Raw genomic sequence first — 20,740 nt, forward strand, 5'->3', positions numbered from 1 at the left:
GACCTCCAATCACACAAAAATTGGTCCATATCGGTTCATAATCATGGTTGCCACTCGAGCCAAAAATAATCTACCAAAATTTTATTTGTATAGAAAACATTGTCAAAATTTTATTTCTATAGAAAATTTTGTCAAAATTTTATTTTTTTAGAAAATTTGATAAAAATTTTATGTCTATAGAAAATTTTGTCAAAATTTTATTTCAATAGAAAATTTTGTCAAAATTTTATTTCAATAGAAAATTTTGTCAAAATTTTATTTCAATAGAAAATTTTGTCAAAATTTTATTTCTATAGAAAATATTGTTAAAATTTTGTTTTTGATATAGAAAGTTTTGTTAAAATTTTATTTCTATAGAAAATTTTGTCAAAATTATATTTCTATAGAAAATTTTGTCAAAATTTTATTTCTATAGAAAATTTTGTTAACCTTTTTATTTCCATAGAAAATTTTGTCAAAATTTTATTTCTATAGACAATTTTGTCAAAATTTTATTTCTATAGAAAATTTTGTTAAAATTTTATTCGGTTCATAATCATGGTTGCCACTCGGTCCACAAATAATCTACCAAAATTTTATTTCTATAGAAAATTTTGTCAAAATTTTATTTCTATAGAAAATTTTGTCAAAATTTTATTTCTATAGAAAATTTTGTCAAAATTTTATTTCTATAGAAAATTTTGTCAAAATTTTATTTTTTAGAAAATTTTGTCAAAATTTTATTTCTATAGAAAATTTTGTCAAAATTGTATTTCTATAGAAAATTTTGTGAACATTTTATTTCTATAGAAAATTTTGCTAAAATTTTAATTCTATAGAAAATTTTGTCGTCAAACTGAATTATATACGTATTTGATCGATCTTTTGTGATTTAATATATACCATGTATGGACTTACATATAATTTAGAAGACGGTGTTAGGAGGTTTTAAGATACCTTGCCATCGGCAAGCGTTACCGCAACTTAAGTAATTCGTTTGTGGGTGGCAGTGTTTAGAGGAAGTTTCTACGCAATCCATGGTGAAGGGTACACAAGCTTCGGCCTGGCCGAACTTACGGCCGTATATACTTGTTTTTTAATTAAAATTTATTTATATTAAAAAAAATCTTTTTAATATTGAGTAAATTGCGTTTCACACAAAAAAATCTGACTCAATCACGAAATTAATTAATCCAATTAATTTTTTTAGTTGAAATGTCTTCAATCACGAAAATGATAATATCAATTACAATTTTAATTGGACTAAAAAAATATTTGAATAAAAAATTAATTGATTTCATTTGCGAATTTCAATTGATTTTTTAATTGATTCATTTAAAAAATGATTCAAAAAAATTTCAGTGTGGATGGACTTCAACTATTTTTACTAATTTAGTTATCCCCATAAGTATCGACTCCTAGAATATTTGAAATATCCGATTTTTATATTCATATTTTAAAAGATTTAGTTGATAGTGAACTTTTTTTTACTTTATTATAGAAAGATCCTTGCAGCATAGTTTACCCAGTTACAGCGTTTTCCATTGCCTCTTTTAGATAAGTAGTTATAACTCCTATATTTCACTATACAATGAAATTAAGATACCTACTGTAGTTTTGGTTTTTATAGAAAATATATAAGTTGTAATTAATTCAAAACCACCAATCACATAAAATACTATCTCTTAGCAATACCAAGTCGAATAAAGTGAACAATATTTACAAAATTATTTTACAAACGAAAAAAGAAATAATTTACAATTTTTCTCCTAAGGGAAATAAAGCTTATTGTAATAACAAATTATTTTAAAAGTATAATATTTACAAATAATCGCGAACTATGAATAGTTCACGATTCACATTTCTTGATTTTGAGGTACTTGCTGGTGTTGCTGTTGTTGTTGCTGAAGTTTTAGAACAGCATTCAATCGTTTCTTTTCCCTCTGACGATACATTTTATTTTCATCAGCACATTTCGTGGTTATGGCATTGCGTACCTCTTTGGGTGTTAGATTGGTATGTTGCGTCACCAAATGTATAATATCGGCAACTTTTAGGGTATCCAATTGATTTTTCATGGGTTTATCACAATCCATAAAGGCAGGTGAAGGTTTACCCGTTAGCGTGTGGAAAGCCAAAGTTTCACGATCAAATACTTCCATAAGAATTTTGCGCGTTAATGCCGCCCCTGAAAGGGACCAATTGATGGCAGTTAATGAGGCTTTGGGGATCATGGTACCATTGGGTCCAATGGTCACCATACCATCCTCATTGGCTATAAATCTATCGCCAATATCATGTTTATCCAATTTCTCAGGTTTTCGAGTAATCGGTGTTGAGGTGGCAGAAATTTTAACCCTTTTCGCTTGATGCTCCTCACGTTTAGGTGTTTGAGGTTGTAGTCCCGACAACAAATCCAAAGGTTCCATGGATGGTTGAATTTCCATTTGCTTTTGGTAGAATGCTTCAAATTCATCCTCATTAATTTCGATATTTTTCTCAAACAATAACTCTTCAAGCTTTTCAATCTTATCCTCCAACTCTTGCAGCTCTTCGACATCCTTTACCAATTTCTCAATACCACGTCGTTTACTAAGCTCCCATGTTTCGAGGACTTTTAATTTCATATCGATAATTTTCGTTTCATCCTTATCGGTGGAAACTAATTTTTTGCGTATCTCTTGTGGTGTTGTGGTGGGCTTTGGTGGAGATTCTCCACGGGGTGTTGTTAAATCCAAGCCTACCAAAACGTTGCTCTCCTCTATTTTGGGCTCCTGGAGTGTGATTTGTTCTTTGTAAGCTTCCAAAATACGTCTTTTACGTATATTCTAAAAATATTGTAAAGGTAAATCCATTAATTTCATATATTCCAAATTCGAAAATTTCTCTCGTAACTTACCACAGGATGTTGCATTATTTCGGTCATATTGAAGTCTTTATTTTTTGAAGCTTTTCCCTCTCTATTCGATATGTTCACTGTGTGCTAGTCTAGGCTATAATGTGCTTCTTATCTTGGGTGCTAACTCAAATATATATTCTAAACGCGTATTTCATTGTATTTAGTTGGGCAGGTGCTAGATTTAGTTAAACAACCACAAGAGGCCAAGCATCAGGTACGTTTTCCAATTTTTGCCCATGATTAATATCCTACCTGTCATTAATCCACCCACAACGAGCGTGCATGTGTGGTGTGGGTTTTCATACATGTTGCGCCTTCCAGTAAAACTGATGTTGGGAAATTCCCATGATTAGATTGTCAAACATAGTACATCCTTTTAATTATTGTGTTTAAGTAGTCCACGGCTTTAAATCTGCGTCAGTGATTTGTTTGTTGTATTGATTGGCCTATTGTAAGACTACTTCATTGCAACAAAATGTTTGAAAATTACAAAGGCGAGGGAATTCAAAGTGGAAAGGAATTGGGATTAAAGATTATGAGAGATGATGATGATGTTTCAGAGTATAGAGTTCATTTTCTTACATTATCACTTAAAAAAGCAAGCAATTTTATAGTATATAGGGCTTCGCACTTGAAACAACCTTATTTTCTTCCATATCTAACAAAAGACCTCTTTGGTATGGAAGGAAGGTTCTTAAGAAAGAACAAATTATTGTGGCAAATATGGAGTCGATTGGACTAAAATAAAACTGCAACCTAGACATTGATCACAAAATGTTTTCACAGACAGACGGACATGGCTAGATCAAGTCTATCTTGTCTCCTTCTGGGTGTTGAAAACATATGTACTAACTTATAATAACCTTTTACACGCAAAAAATATAATTCTTTCCTCCCAAACGAAATTTTAGACAAACAAAGATCGTTTCTCATTTGATTTTCGCTGTAAGGAAGTTTATTTTGAAGAAAAGTTTGTGATAAACGTTTATTCTTTTCCAGGATGTAAAAACAATTTCATAAAGACTAACTCAACTTTTTTTTTCTCTGGAGGAAGAATCGAACCGCGGACCATGCGATTTGTAAGCCAACACACTATCCACTGGGCTACGTAGCTGTTATTGTCATCAATAGACAATTATCGTTATAAGTTATATTTATATAGCATAGTTTGTGGCGCCCACGAGCCGATTAAACAAATTTTATTTAACAGAAACATAAATTTAGTTGGGCACCGTGAAGCAGTGGTTAGGTTAGGTTAGGTACCTAACCATATAGCATAGTTTGTGGCGCCCACGAGCCGATTAAACAAATTTTATTTAACAGAAACATAAATTTAGTTGGGCACCGTGAAGCAGTGGTTGGTACGCCTGTCTTGCGTACCAAGGCTCCTGGGTTCGATCCCTGCTTCGACCAACACCAAAGAGTTTTTTATATCTATATATTCCAGGTATGTTTTGAAGATTTCGAAAAGATGTTCAACATTACATACTACTATATTACATTTTTAATGAAACTGTAAAATGTGTCTTATTAAAGACTTAAAATCAGAAAAGAACAGTGCTTGATATAAACGATAAGGACTGTATTTTTGGTACAAAAATGATTTTTTTATTGAAAAAATAAAAATTTTGTAACAAACGAATATTTTTGGTGATAAAAGTTTAAAATTTTTAGGATATTAAAAAACTCTAACAAAAGAAAAACGTGTTTTCTTTACGTGCAAGAAGAGGTCTACGAGTATGTAAGGGTATCTGAATATTAATTAATATTTTGAATATTTTATTAACCCTTTCAGCCCTAAAGTTGCCTGTGGGCAACTCTTTGTGTTTTGAGACTCACTGTCAGCGTTGTTTTTGTTTTTGTTCATAAAACTGTAACGGTATCGAAAACTACAAGTGTTTTCTTCAAGTTGAATGAAAAATCAGTTAATTTGGTTGTCAATTAGCAAATTTTTTTTCATTTGTTATTATGCACGTGCCTCAAGAAAAAAATATTTGCGAATTTGGAAAACGGTTTTTATAAATGACATTTTTTCAAAAATTACAACAAAAGTATTGAAAGTTTTTATTAAATCAGTTATAGTACATATCAAATAAAATATTTGTGGAAGTCATATCTTAGAATTGCAAAAAAATACAAGTGAGAAATTTTTAAAATTGAAAAGTTGCCCACAGGCAATTTTGGGCAATTGTGGTAGTAAAATTACATATTTTTTCGACATGGGACCTACACCCAGAGAAGGAATATGATCACCTCAAACATGTTTTAAGAGCAAAATGTTATTTTTGAGGGGTGACCATGTAACATGGTTTTCGCAACCATGTTATTTTCTCGGATATCATGTATCTGATTTCGGCAAGCAGGTTATATTTGACGAGAAAATAACATTTTAGTGACAAACATGTTACATGGTTACCATACAAAAATAACATTTTGTTCTTGAAACATGTTTGAGGTGATCATATTCCTTCTCTGCGTGTAGAGAAAAAAGGTTTGAAAAACAATGATATTAAACAAATTTTGAACTTCGATTGGGATGTTCCAGTGACGAGGAATGTGGCAATGATGTGGAAGACATACCTGCAGTGCTGAGGAGGAATTTGAAAGGAATCGTAAAATGGGAAGAAGCCAAAGAAGCCTTCTTGGAAACATACTGGTGGATTAGCATGAATATTTAGACCGCCAGTTAAACTTGCATGGGTTCAGAACAAAAAGAAAGCAAAACATTTTCGTGAATCACGTATGATTCACGCGAACCCGTGAATGAAATTTAAATTAAATCTCGTGAATGTGCGTGAACGGGACTAAACAAAAATGTGTTGGGCATGAGCAAAAATCAAATTGTGTTCATGATTTACGTGAGTAAAATTTCTCCGAAATCATGCTCACGATTAAAATTCACCATTGTCATGAATTCGGGTTTATTTGCTTTCAATGAAAATACTTTATGTCAAACGGAAATTTCGTTTGTCTAAAATTTCGTTCCTTAGGAAAGAAAACTCTTCTTTCAGTGTGGTGGTACTAACTAACCTAACCTGAATGCTCAAGAAACCAAATCGGAAGATCGCTTTATATGGGCGTGAAGTCTACAAATAAAGTCAATAACAATTAAGAATTGAGATCGATATTTAGAAATGTTACAAATAGATTTTAACGGTGGTGGATAAACTTCTAAAAAACAAAGAATAATATCCATTATTGGAAGTTGCACCCCATTATACAGTCATTGATCGATTGAAGAACTCATTGGAATAAAATTTTCGTAAATAAATGTTTAGTTACAAAAATATAAAGTGTTTTTAATATTTATATTTGGCCGGAGTCGGTGTCGAGCAAAATTTTTACGACTCTGACTCCGGCTCCACAGCCATGTCTGTAACATGTACTTCCAAACACATTCTGCTTCAAGCGTATATATTTCCAGTCCAAACAAAATATTGTTTATATTGTTCAAACATAACATATTATGTTTAACCTTAGGCATATATATTTTTAAGGCTCCGTTTAGTTACTTCCAATTTTTACTTGCAGCAATGCCATAAACATACATGTGTTGGAGTACAAATAAAAACATATGTTTATAAATTATTTTAATGTTATACTCCAAATATTTAATTATAAACAAGCAATCACGAACATTTACGTTTTACATATTCCTTCCTTCCTTTTAGCCTCACTGTGTTCTGTTGATGTCTTTCGTTATCTCTCTCATTCGCCATCTTTCTAAACACATTGGGGCTATAGGCAATTTCTAAATTAATATATGTTTGCATGCACAAATTTATATTTAAAACAAGTGAAGAAGATTACCTTGTGCTAAATTTGAGTAAGATCAATTCATGAGGGCAATTTGGTCAAAACTAAGGGGAGAAATGTTTGAACATTGCGCAATATATATGGGAGCTATATCTAAATCTTAACCGATTTGGATGATATTTTGCATGTTTGGTTGATAAAAATTACTTTGTGCTAAATTCAAGTAAGATCGGTTAATAAATAAGGCTATTATGGACAAATTTTGGAAAATCTGAACCGATTTGGAAGGGTTTCCAAAAAAGTAGTTAGGATCCCCAACTTGTGATCAGGAAGTAATGTATCATCCCCAATGAATTTTACATGGGCTTGTCATAGGACGGAAGTACTCCATTTTTTGATCGTAAAGCCAATATTGTCATAATCCAAAATAATCCATACTTGTATAATATTTATACCCTGGCTTACTCCCTAAAATGACCGGAAGGCGGAACATGTTTCTTTAACCATCCTTTTTGTTGGTATGCTCATTTTTGAAATATTTGCGTATACGCATAGTACAATCTTTTAATTATATGATATTCATGCTGTTCTGGGTCTCACCACACTGTACCACAACACACTTTCTTCCCATCTCTCAAAAAGTTAGTTATTCTCACTCTCACGTAAAAAACTTTTTTCGGACTATTGATCGATACATGTAAACAGCCCAGCAAAAACTGTGTAACCACTAGTGATTCTTCCAGTAATAGCGGTAATCAGCAGTATTACTGGGATTTAAAAATAATAACTTACCTGTGTAGACCAAAAGTGATTTTGGTTTTATTAATACCAGTAATCAAAATCATATCTTGAGGTCTGAGACCCTACCTTTTTAAAATTACTTTTTATACCCACCACCATAGGATGGGGGGCATATTAACTTTGTCATTCCGTTTGTAGCACATCGAAATATTGCTCTAAGACCCCATAAAGTATATATATTCTGGGTCGTGGTGAAATTCTGAGTCGATCTGAGCATGTCCGTCCGTCCGTCCGTCCGTCTGTTGAAATCACGCTAACTTCCGAACGAAACAAGCTATCGACTTGAAACTTGGCACAAGTAGTTGTTATTGATGTAGGTCGGATGGTATTGCAAATGGGCCATATCGGTCCACTTTTACGTATAGCCCCCATATAAACGGACCCCAAAATTTGGCTTGCGAGGCCTCTAAGAGAAGCAAATTTCATCCGATCCAGCTGAAATTTGGTACATGGTGTTAGTATATGGTCTCTAACAACCATTCAAAAATTGGTCCACATCGGTCCATAATTATATATAGCCCCCATATAAACCGATCCCCCGATTTGGCTTGCGAGGCCCCTAAGAGAAGCAAATTTCATCCGATCCGGCTGAAATTTGGTACATTGTGTCAGTGTATAGTCTCTAACAACCATGCAAAAATTGGTCCACATCGGTCCATAATTATATATAGCCCCTATATAAACCGATCCCCCGATTTGGCTTGCGAGGCCTCTAAGAGAAGCAAATTTCATCCGATCCAGCTGAAATTTGGTACATGGTGTTAGTATATGGTCTCTAACAACCATGCAAAAATTGGTCCACATCGGTCCATAATTATATATAGCCCCCATATAAACCGATCCCCCGATTTGGCTTGCGAGGCCCCTAAGAGAAGCAAATTTCATCCGATCCGGCTGAAATTTGGTACATGGTGTTAGTATATGGTCTCTAACAACCATGCAGAAATTGGTCCCCATCAGTCAATAATTATATATAGCCCCCATATAAACCGACCACCAGATTTGACCTTCGGAGCCTCTTGGAAGACCAAAATTCATTTGATTCACTTGAAATTTGGTACGTGGTGTTAATATATGGCCTCAAAGTCCCATGCAAAAATTGGTCGATATCGGTCCATAATTATATATAGGCCCCATATAAACCGATCCCCAGATTTGACCTCCAGACCCCCTTGGAAGAGCAAAATTCTTGCCATTCGGTTGAAATTTGGTACGTGATGTTAGTATATGGTATCCAACAACCATGCAGGAATTGGTTCCTATCAGTCCATAATTATATATAGCTCCCATATAAACCGATCCCCAGATTTGACCTCCGGTGCCTTTTGGAGAAGCAAAATTCATCCGATCTGCTTGAAATTTGGTACGTGGTGGTAGTATATGATATTTAACAACCATGCCAAAAGTGGTCCATATCAGTCCATAATCGTACATAGCCCCATATAAACCGATCCCGAGATTTGGTTTTGGAACCTCTTGGAGGACCAAATTTCATCCGAGTGAGTTGAAATGTGGTACATTGTGCTAGTATATGGTCGTTAACAACCATGCCTAACTAGGTCCATATCGGTCTATAGTTATATATGGCCCTCAGATAAATCGATCCCCAATCACACAAAAATTGGTGCATATCAAGATCATAAGCGACCCATATATGACCCCATATAAGCGACCCCCATATTTCAATTCTTGCTCTCTACGTACAAAAAGTCCATATCGATTCGTAATTATTTGTAGACTTAACTATACATAACTTTATTGTCTAATATATACCATGTATGGACTAAATCACAGTCTTTCGTAGAAGTTTCTACACAATCCATGGTGGTGGGTACATAAGATTCGGCCTGGCCGAACTTGCGGCCGTATGTACTTGTTTTTATTATTATTAAATATTTTGGATTCTTTCAGGAATGATGTTTATACTAGAGGTGTGCACGTGACACGAAATTATCGTGACTCACGAACATTTTCGTGATTCGTGCGTGAGTCGTGAGTCACGCTCATGAAAACAGCGTGAGTGTGCGTGAGCGTGATTAACAAACCAAAATGTCGTGCGTGAGCGTGAGTCACGAAAATAATATCTTCGTGAGTGTGCGTGAGTAACGAATTACACTCACGAAAATATTCCTGCTCACCAACATAAAACCCTTAAGAGTTAAATTCATTTACAATTTTAGTGACACCTGGGATGTTAAGAGTTTAATAACACTCTCAATTTTAATAATGCTCATGTTTTCCGACACTTCGGTAAGGTAAATTAATCATAAAATTATTCGTGAGTCACGATATTTTTCGTGAGTCACGGTATTTTTCGTGATTCACGACGTTTTCGTGCGTGAGTGTGCGTGAGTACAAATGTTCTTTTCGTGAGTGTGCGTGAGCGTGAGTCCTACCAAAAAATATCGTGCGTGAGTGTGCGTGAATATGATTTTTCAGTCGTGAGTGTGCGTGAGCGTGAGTAAACTATTACTCACGTGCACACCTCTAGTTTATACCCTTCACCACTACTGTGGTACAGGGTATAATAAGTTTGTGCATTTGTATGTAACACCGAGAAGGAATAGTCTTAGACCCATCTTCTAGTATACCGATCGGCTTAGAATTAAACTCTGAATCGATTTAACGATGTCCGTGTGCCTGTCTGTCTGTCCGTCTGTCAGTTGATGTATTTTTGTGTGCAAAGTCCAGCTAGCAGTTGAAGTCCGATCGTCCTCAAATTTGGCACAGGGTCTTTTTTCGGCTCAAAGACGATCCCCATTGATTTTGGAAAAAAGCGGTTCAAATTTAGATATAGCTGTCATATATATTTATAACCGATCTGGTCATAAATGACGTATTTATCAACCGATCTTCTTTCAATTTCGTATAATTGAATATTTTGTGAGTCCCGTAAATTTTGCGGAATATTAGTCAAATCGGTTCAGATATAGATATAGCTCCCATGTATAGCTTTCGCCCGATTTACACTCCTATGGCCCCAGAGGCCAATCATTATACCCTGCGCCACACTGTGGAACAGGGTATTATAAGTTAGTGCATATGTTTGCAACACCCAGAAGGAGACGAGATAGACACATGGTGTCTTTGGAAATAATGCTCAGGGTGGGTCCCTGAGTCGATCTAGCCATATCCGTCTGTCTGTGAACACATTTTTGTGATCAAAGTCTAGGTCGCAGTTTAAGTCCAATCGCCTTCAAATTTGGCACAAGTTCCTGTTTTGGGTCAGAATAGAACCCTATTGATTTTGGAAGAAATCGATTCAGATATGCACTTATATGGACGCAGAAGCCAGAGTTTTACCATGATTTGCTTGAAATTTTGCACCAGGAGAACAATAAGTACTATAGTCAGGTGTGCCAAATTTGATTGAAATCGGTTCAGATTGAGATATAGCTCTCATATACATCTTTCGCCCGATATAGACTTATATGGTCCCAGAAGCCAGATTTTTAGCCCAATTTGGTTGCACTAGGAGTATAATTAGTAGTGTAGTCATGTGTGCTAAATTTTATTGAAATCGGTTCAGATTTAGATATAGATCACATATATATCATTCGCCCGAATTTTCGTCATATGACCACAGAGTTCAAAGTTGTAGTCCGATTTACGTGAAATTTTGCACAGGGAGTAGAATTAAAAAACTAAGTATGCATGTCAAATTTGGTTGAAATCGGTTCAGATTTCTATAAAGCTTCCATATATATGCTTTTCCGATTTGGGCAAAAATGACCAAACTACCCACATTTTCCTTATAAAATCGCCAGTGCTAAGTCGAAAACTTGTAAAAGTGACTAAAGTTTTCCTTTATTTCTAATATATATCTATCGACCGATAAATCATAAATACACTTTTGCGAAGTTGCCTCAAAATTGGTTCGGATTAAAATGTTTCCCATATTTATACCCTTCACCACTACTGTGGTACAGGGTATAATAAGTTTGTGCATTTGTATGTAACGCCAAGAAGGAAGTCTGAGACCCATCGTTTAGTATACCGATCGTCTTAGAATTAAATTCTTAGACGATTTAGCGATGTCCGTCTGTCTGTCTGTCTGTCCGTCCGTCCGTCTGTCTGTATATGTAAAGGGTGATACGGTCAAAATTTGGTCAATATAAACTTGACGTATTTCTTTCAATTTTGCATTTAAAAAACCTGAACACCCCTCATTTTGACGGTGTGTGTGTGTAGAATGTTGCTCCTATTTTGATTTTGGAATTCACTCTTCAGTTGTCAAAATGCCGTCCAAGCAAGAAGAGCAGCGTACCAAAATTTTGCTCGCGCATCGCGAAAATCCGAGCTACTCGCACGCAAAGCTGGCAAAATCGCTAAAAGTTGCCAAATCAACCGTTACAAATGTAATTAAAGTGTTTGGGGAACGTTTGTCGACAGCCAGGAAGTATGGATCGGGGGGAAATCGAAAACCGGAAGCCGCTGAGACGACAAAGAGAGTTGCAGGTAGTTTCAAGCGAAACCCTAACCTCTCTCTCTCCGAGATGCCGCAAATAAGCTGGGTGTATCGTCTACAACCTTGCATCGAGCCAAAAACGAGCCGGACTATCGACTTACAAGAAGGTAGTGACTCCAAATCGCGATGATAAACAAAATACGACGTCCAAAGCGCGATCCCGGAGGCTGTACACGGCGATGCTGACGAAGTTTGACTGCGTGGTAATGGACGACGAAACCTACGTCAAAGCCGACTACAAGCAGCTTCCGGGACAGGAGTTTTATACGGCAAAAGGAAGGGGAAAGGTAGGAGATATTTTCAAGCACATAAAACTGTCAAAGTTCGCAAAGAAATATCTGGTTTGACAAGCCATCTGTACCTGTGGCTTCAAAAGCAGCATTTTCATAACTTCCGGGACTGTCAACCAAGAAATTTACGTGAAAAAGTGTTTGAATAAACGTCTGCTACCTTTCCTGAAGAAACACGGTTGTTCCGTACTGTTTTGGCCAGATTTGGTATCTTGCCATTACGGTAAAAAGGCCATGGAGTGGTACGCCGCCAACAACGTGCAGGTGGTTCCCAAGGACAAGAACCCTCCCAAAACGCCAGAGCTCCGCCCAATTGAGAAATACTGGGTTATTGTCAAGCGGAACCTAAAGAAGACCAAAAAAACTGCTAAGGATGAGCAGATGTTCAAGGCAAAGTGGCTTTCTGCGGCGAAGAAGGCGGACAAGGTGGCTGTACAAAATCTGATGGCAGGTGTCAAGCGTGAGGCCCGGCAATTCGGATTTGGAAAAGCGAAAGCCTAACTGAATATTTTTCCTGAATTTTATACTAACTGAACTTGAAAAGTAAATTTAATTTGATTTTTTAAATAACGATTTCACCGATTTACACGCGTTTTCCCTTGACCAAATTTTGACCGTATCACCCTTTATGTGTGCCGATCCATGTTTTGGTATAGTCCCCATATTGTATCGATCTCCCTATTTTACTTCTTGGGCTTCTAGAAACTGAATTTTCTATTCGCTTTCCCTGGACTTGAAAATTTAGAGGTATTTTAGGAGCGTAAATAGGTGTGCCGAATATTGGGTGTATCGGTCTATGGGTTGCTATAGTCCCATATACTTTACTTCTTGAGATTCTACAAACCGTAGTTTTTACCCAATGTGCCTGAAATTTGAAATCTATAGTTTTTTAGGACCATAAATAGGTTTTCGGAAAATGGTGTGTATCGGTCCATGTTTTGGTATAGCCCCATGTAGACCTATCACCCGAGTTTACCTCTTGGACATCTACAAATCGTACTTTTTTTTCCAATTTGCCCGATTTGGGATCTAGATTCTGTAGGTTTTTCAGAACCACAATTAGTTGCGCTGAATTTGGTGTGTATCGGTGTATGTTTTTGGCATAGCAACCATATAGATTGATCTCCCGATTAAACTCTTTGAGCTTATATAAACCGTGGTTATTGGTAAGGCCGATTTCACTTTTTGAGGGTATTGAAGGCACACAAATCATGAAAATTGCTTGAAACTGAATATAAAATTTGCAGATTTTACTTCTTGTAATCGTTTGAATAATGGGGGTAAAATCTACAAATTTTAGATTTCAAATTAACGCATTATTAATATTTTTTTGCACACTTACACGAGATGTTTATGATACCTCTAAAACTCAAAAACAAAAATGGTTCTTATAAATCAGAAATCTGATCTAGTCTTCATGGGTAGAATCTTTAAGTTTATCTGTGGGAGGCGTACTGGTTCTCGTTAGCAGCGTTGCCAATTTAGCTTTTTTCCCGCTAGATTTGGCTTTTTTTGAAGACGTTTAGCGGGAAAAAAATGCATTTAGCTTTTAGCTTTTTTTCTGGTTTTTTTTCATGACCCTTTTAGCTATTTTTGGCTTTTTATACCCTTCACCACTACTGTGGTACAGGGTATAATAAGTTTGTGCATTTGTATGTAACGCCAAGAAGGAGTAATCATAGACCAACCTTTTAGTATACGGATCCGCTTAGAATTAAATTCTGAGTCGATTTAGCGATGTCCGTCTGTCTGTCTGTCCGTCTGTCTGTCTGTCTGTCTGTTGATGTATTTTTGTGTGCAAAGTACAGCTCGCAGTTTTAGTCCGATTGTCCTAAAATTTGGTATAGGGTCCTGTTTCGGCTCAAAGACGATCCCTATTGATTTTGGAAAAAATCGGTTCAGATTTAGATATAGCTCCCATATATATTTTTCACCGATCTGGTCATAATTGGCGTGTATATCAACCGATCTTCCTCTAATTCCGTACATCCGAATATTTTATGAGTCTCGAAAAACTTGCAAAATATCAGCAAAATCGGTTCAGATTTAGATATATCTCCCATATATAGCTTTCGCCCGATTTACACTCATTTGCCCACAGAGGCCAATTTTTTGCTCCGATTTAGTTGAAATTTTGCATAGGGAGTAGAATTAGCGTTGTAACTATGCGTGCCAAATTTGCTTTAAATCGGTTCAGATTTGGATATATCTCCCATATAAAGCTTTCGCCCGATTTACACTCATATGACCACAGAGGCCAATTTTTAACTCCGACTTAGTTGAAATTTTGCACAGGGAGTAGAATTAGCATTGTAGCTATGCGTGCCAAATTTGGTTGAAATCGGTTCAGATTTAGATATAGCTCCCATATATATGTTTTTCTGATTTCGACAAAAATGGTCAAAATACCAACATTTTCCTTGTAAAATCGCCACTGCTTAGTCGAAAAGTTGTAAAAATGACTCTAATTTTCCTAAACTTTTAACACATATATATCGAGCGAAAAATCATGAATAAACTTTTTCGAAGTTTCCTTAAAATTGCTTCAGATTTAAACGTTTCCCATATTTTTTACTAACATTGTGTTCCACCCTAGTGCATTAGCCGACTTAAATTTTGAGTCTATAGATTTTGTAGAAGTCTATCAAATTCTTCCAGATCGAGTGATATTTAAATGTATGTATTTGGGACAAACCTTTATATATATATAGCCCCCAACACATTTGACGGATGTGATATGGTATCGAAAATTTAGATCTACAAAGTGGTGCAGGGTATAATATAGTCGGCCCCGCCCGACTTTAGACTTTCCTTACTGGTTTTATTTTCGACATGTTTCTATTGAAATATGGATAAATCGGCGTTTTTATCTAAGGCTTGCTGCAAGTATAAGGGTTTCCACATATTTCAAAGATCAGTTGAAACATTAATAATGAGTCCAGCCATTATGCGGGAATTTTTGTAGCAAATACACCTTGTAAAGTTTTTTCATTATATACATAAAAGTTATCGTAAACTTTAAATCTACTATTACCATACAAATTTGTTAGATAAACTGTCAGTAAATTATTGGGAATATTATCATTTGACTCGTTTATCCTTTTTATGTTATTATAATATTCTAAAGTTATTACGATATTACTAAATTAAAATAGTAGATGTGAATAGCTTTGAGCACTGAAAAAATATTGTCGTCTCCTTAAAATACGAACGCGATTTTTGGTTATAATAGCATTTGTGAATTTCTTTTATATAAACTGTTTTCCTTGCCCAAAAGACGATAAAGTCGTTTTGTCCTTATAATTAAGTGATTCAACTTAAAAATGGGTATGTTTTCATGAAAGAAGGAAGAATTAATGAAATAGTCTTTAAATGTGAGGAGTTTTTGCATCTTAACCACAAACCAAAATAGCGTTCAAAAAGAGAAGATGTTTTTCAACACTTTATTTTAAAAACGTATATATACAATAATTTCTACTTGAAGTCGAGTCTGAAGTTGGAAATTTAAGTTGGCGTTAGCACGTTTTTAAAGCTCTTTGATAGCTCATGAAGAAAAGGAAAATGTTTTTACTGGGAAATGTTAACTATAGGTATTTTCTACAATTTAAATAAAAGTAATGTATTTCGAATTTTTCACAATTTCAAAACCAAACTAAAATTTTATTTAAAAAAATGACAAATCATTTTTTTACCAAATCTAAAGCATGCTTAGATCATTTAATATTTTAAAATAACAAGTAAATAAAATAGAGGTGTTGGGAAGGTAGCTCCCACAATACGAAGGACTTCCAGTAAAAAATTTGTGATAGCAATCAAAATGTATCGAATACGCAAACAGAGCTAAATGCCTTAGATATTGTCTTTAAGTTTGTTAAATTTCAATCAAAAATGTGACTTTTGATACAAAAAAATTTAGCTTTTTTTCTGGCTATTTTTTAGCATTTTTTAGCTTTTTTAGCTATTTTTTTAGGCAAATCTAGCGGTTTTTGGTGAAACAATTCTGGCAACGCTGCTCGTTAGAGGTGTGCACGTGAGTAATATTTTGCTCACGCACACTCACGACGGAAAAATTTTATTCAAGCACATTCACGCACGATATTTTTTGGTAGGACTCACGCTCACGCACGCTCACGAAAAGAAAATTTGTACTCACGCACACTCACGCACGAACATCTTTTAAATGTCGTGACTCACGAAAAATGTCGTGACTCACGAGTAATTTTATGAGTAATTTACCTACAGAACCTGACTGAAAACATGAGTATGATTAAAATCGAGAGCGTTATAAAACTCTTAACACTTAGGATATCACAAAAAGTATAAATGAATTCAACTTCTAAGCATTTTATGTTCGTAAGCGAGATTATTTTCGTGAGCGTGTTTTTCCGAAATTCGTTACTCATGCACGCTCACGAAGATATTATTTTCGTGAATCACGCTCACGCACACTCACGCTGTTTCCCTCAGCGTGAGTCACGACAATTTCGTGTCACGTGCACTCCTCTAGTTCTCGTAGAATACTGGAATATCTGTCATCAAACCCCCCATTAAATTTTAAATATTATCAATTAACCCGCTATGACGAAGAGTTTTCAAAGGAAACTGTTATATTTGATTCATGGTGGTGGGTATTCAATATTCGATCCCCCCGAACTTACTGCTGTATATACTTGTTAAATTTTATCGGATGGAGATGGACCATTCGGGTTGTAATACACAGTTCACTGGGTCATGCAGCTCTTATGATCATCAATCGCTATAGCCATCAACTCATAAGCAACGCATACAGTCAAGCAATTCTATTTATATACCAATGTGTAATGCAAAAACGCACATTTAAATAAACTTCGTTTCTTACAAACGACTTACAAACTTTCGGGTAGAACAAAAACGGAAAAAACTTTTTTTTCAGTATAGTCCAAAATTTTTCGTATAATTTTAAAGAGTATATTGGTCATCATTCCATAGTACTTTATTCAATATTTGCGCCGTAAAGCCATGCGTTCTTCAAAAACGAAAAGCAGTTGATACAAAGAAAATCGATCATGATTTTTATACCCTAAACCACATAGTGGTCAGGGTAACAGGTTGGCTGATAAGTCCCCGGTCTACCGAAGAGAAACACATTTTTTTGTCAAAATTCGTTTTATTATTCAACATAGTTCCCTTCAAGAGCGATACAACGATTATAATGACCTTCCTATTTTTTGATACCATTTTGGTAGTACTCCTTCGGTTTTGCCTCAAAATAGGCCTCAGTTTCGGCGTTCACCTCTTTATTGCAGCCAAAATTTTTTCCCTGCGAGCATCCTTTTGAGGTCTGAGAAGAAAAAAAAGTCGCTGGGGCCAGATCTGGAGAATACGGTGGGTGGGGAAGCAATTCGAAGCCCAATTCATGCATTTTTGCCATCGTTCTCAATGACTTGTGGCACGGTGCGTTGTCTTGGTGGAACAACACTTTTTTTCTTCTTCATATGGGGCCGTTTTGCCGCGATTTCGACTTTCAAACGCTCCAATAACGCCATATAATAGTCACTGTTGATGGTTTTTCCCTTCTCAAGATAATCGATAAAAATTATTCCATGCGCATACCAAAAAACAGAGGCCATTACTTTACCAGCGGACTTTTGAGTCTTTCCACGCTTCGGAGACGGTTCACCGGTCGCTGTCCACTCAGCCGACTGTCGATTGGACTCAGGAGTGTAGTGATGGAGCCATGTTTCATCCATTGTCACATATCGACGGAAAAACTCGGGTGTAGTACGAGTTAACAGCTGCAAACACCGCTCAGAATCATCAACACGTTGTTGTTTTTGGTCAAATGTGAGCTCGCGCGGCACCCATTTTGCACAGAGCTTCCGCATATCCAAATATTGATGAATGATATGACCAACACGTTTCTTTGATATCTTTAAGGCCTCTGCTATCTCGATCAACTTCATTTTACGGTCATTCAAAATCATTTTGTGGATGTTTTTGATGTTTTCGTCGGTAACCACCTCTTTCGGGCGTCCACTGCGTTCACCGTCCTCTGTGCTCATTTCACCAATCAATTATTGTTGATTTCCCTGGGGCAGAATCCGGGAACTCATTATCAAGCCAAGTTTTTGCTTCCACCGTATTTTTTCCCTTCAGAAAACAGTATTTTATCAAAACACGAAACTCCTTTTTTCCATTTTTTTCACAATAACAAAAGTTGCTTCAGACGTCAAATTTTGACACGAATCATTTGAAGGTTGGTACTATATAAAAATAATATGCATAATAGCGACACCATCTATGTGTCAAACCGGGGACTTATCAGCCAACCTGTTATAATAACTTTGATCTGCCATAAAATTTGCCTACCAGAAATATTGATTTTAGACCCCATAAAATATATACCGATCGACTCAGAATCACCTCCTGAGTAGATCTAGCCCTTTGCCACAAAGTAATCTAATTTCATCGAAATCGGTTCAGATTTAGATATAGCTCCCATATATATGCAGCGCCCGATTTTGAAAAATTTCTCCCTAATAACCTTATTTTTGACCGTAGTGGCCTCATTTATTAACCGATCTTACTCAAATTTAGCACAAGGTAATCTCCTGTAATGTCAACCAAGCCTGCAAAATGTCATCCAAATCCGTTCAGATTTAGATATAGCTCTCATATCTATGTAGCACCCGATTTTGAAAAATTTGTCCCTAATACCTTATTTTTGGTCATAATGATCGCATTTATTAACCGATCTTACTCAAATTTTGCACAAGGTAACCTTCTGTGGTGTCAGCCAAACCAGAAAATATCATCCAAATCGGTTCAGATTTAGATATAGCTCCCATATATATATATATATATATATATATATATATATATATATATATATATATATATATATATATATATATATATATATATATATATATATATATATGGGAGCTATATATATATACATATCTCGATTTTCCCCGATTTGTGAAATTTATTAACCCATGCTATTCAAGTTCCATCGTATTGAGACTTACATGTAACTCTTACATAATAATAGTGTCCAATTTTCACAAATTTGGATTTATTACCACATTAATTGAGCGATTTCCTCATTTTTAAATATGGACTCAATATTAGTTGTATACTAACTCTGTAGGTGCAAAATCAGCTATAGCTACAACTATATGTAATATCAGGCATTTCTGCTCAGATTGTGACAACACACAAAAAAATTTCACGAAAATTTTTCCAATTAAAATTTTAATAGAGTTTTAAAAAATATTCAATTAAAAATTTAATTGATTCAACAAATTTTTTTATTGAAACAAAAATCAATCACAAAAATAATAGTATCAATTAATTTTTTAATTGGATCAATTAACTTTTTAATTGACCTTCAATTAATGTTTTAATTGATACTATCATTTCTGTGATTGAAGTCATTTCAATTAAAAATTAATTGGATCAATTAATTTCGTGATTGAATCAGGAAAAAAATTTTTTGTGTGAATACTCCCATAAAAATGTACCCCTTTATGTTCTTAAATATGGAAATGCGGTTTATCTCTCAAACCTACACCAATGTTACACCACAAATACTTATGTTTACTAATTCAGCAGGGGTGGTTTAGGGTATATAGTTGGCCCCGCTCGACTTACTACTTTACTCACTTGTTTTTTTTTTTTTTTTTATAAAACTTATATAAATATAACCTTAAAAATCTTTCGTATGAGTCCTGTTTTAACAGGAAAATACATCCATCGTTCATCATTGAAAAAGAAAAAGCCACCTTTCCAAAAATTTGCTCTTCTTCTTGTTATACCCTTCACCACTACTGTGGTACAGGGTATAATAAGTTTGTGCATTTGTATGTAACGCCAAGAAGGAAAAGTCTGAGACGTTTAGTATACCGATTGTCTTAGAATTAAATTCTGAGTCGATTTAGCGATGTCCGTCTGTCTGTCTCTTGGTGTATTTTTGTGTGCAAAGTACAGCTCGCAGTTTTAGTCCGATTGTCCTAAAATTTGGTACAGGATCCTGTTTCGGCTCAAAGACGATCCCTATTGATTTTGGAAAAAATCGGTTCAGATTTAGATATAGCTGCCATATATATTTTTCACCGATCTGGTCATAATTGGCGTGTATATCAACCGATCTTCCTCAAATTCCGTACATCCGAATATTTTATGAGTCTCGAAAAACTTGCAAAATATTAGCCAAATCGGTGCAGATTTAGATATAGCTCCCATATATAGCTTTCGCCCGATTTACACTCATTTGCCCATATAGGCCAATTTTTTGCTCCGATTTAGTTGAAATTTTGCATAGGGAGTAGAATTAGCATTGTAACTATGCGTGCCAAATTTGGTTGAAATCGGTTCAGATTTGGATATATCTCCCATATATAGCTTTCGCCCGATTTACACTCATATGACCACAGAGGCCAATTTTTAACTCCGATTTAGTTGAAATTTTGCACAGGTAGTAGAATTAGCATTGTAGATATGCGTGCCAAATTTGGTTGACATCGGTTCAGATTTAGATATAGTCCCCATATATATGTTTTTCTG

At 35.2% G+C, this 20,740-nt stretch overlaps 2 protein-coding genes across 2 annotated transcripts in view; one reads left to right on the forward strand and one right to left on the reverse strand.

Annotated features, from left to right (window-relative positions):
- LOC142226631 (uncharacterized) overlaps positions 1–20,740 on the forward strand; it is a 41,842-nt gene that overhangs the window by 2,089 nt on the left and 19,013 nt on the right. The window lies entirely within an intron of this gene.
- On the reverse strand, positions 1,731–2,960 carry Elba1 (Early boundary activity 1). Its single transcript, XM_075294048.1, has 2 exons — positions 2,879–2,960; positions 1,731–2,807 (listed from the first exon to the last, which is right to left on the reverse strand). The coding sequence occupies exons 1-2, from the start codon at positions 2,903–2,905 to the stop codon at positions 1,836–1,838; spliced, it is 999 nt and encodes a 332-aa protein (XP_075150163.1). The 5' UTR covers positions 2,906–2,960; the 3' UTR covers positions 1,731–1,835.

Source organism: Haematobia irritans, chromosome 2 (genome assembly GCF_050003625.1).
Source record: "Haematobia irritans isolate KBUSLIRL chromosome 2, ASM5000362v1, whole genome shotgun sequence".
Classification (NCBI taxonomy): Eukaryota; Metazoa; Arthropoda; class Insecta; order Diptera; family Muscidae; genus Haematobia; species Haematobia irritans.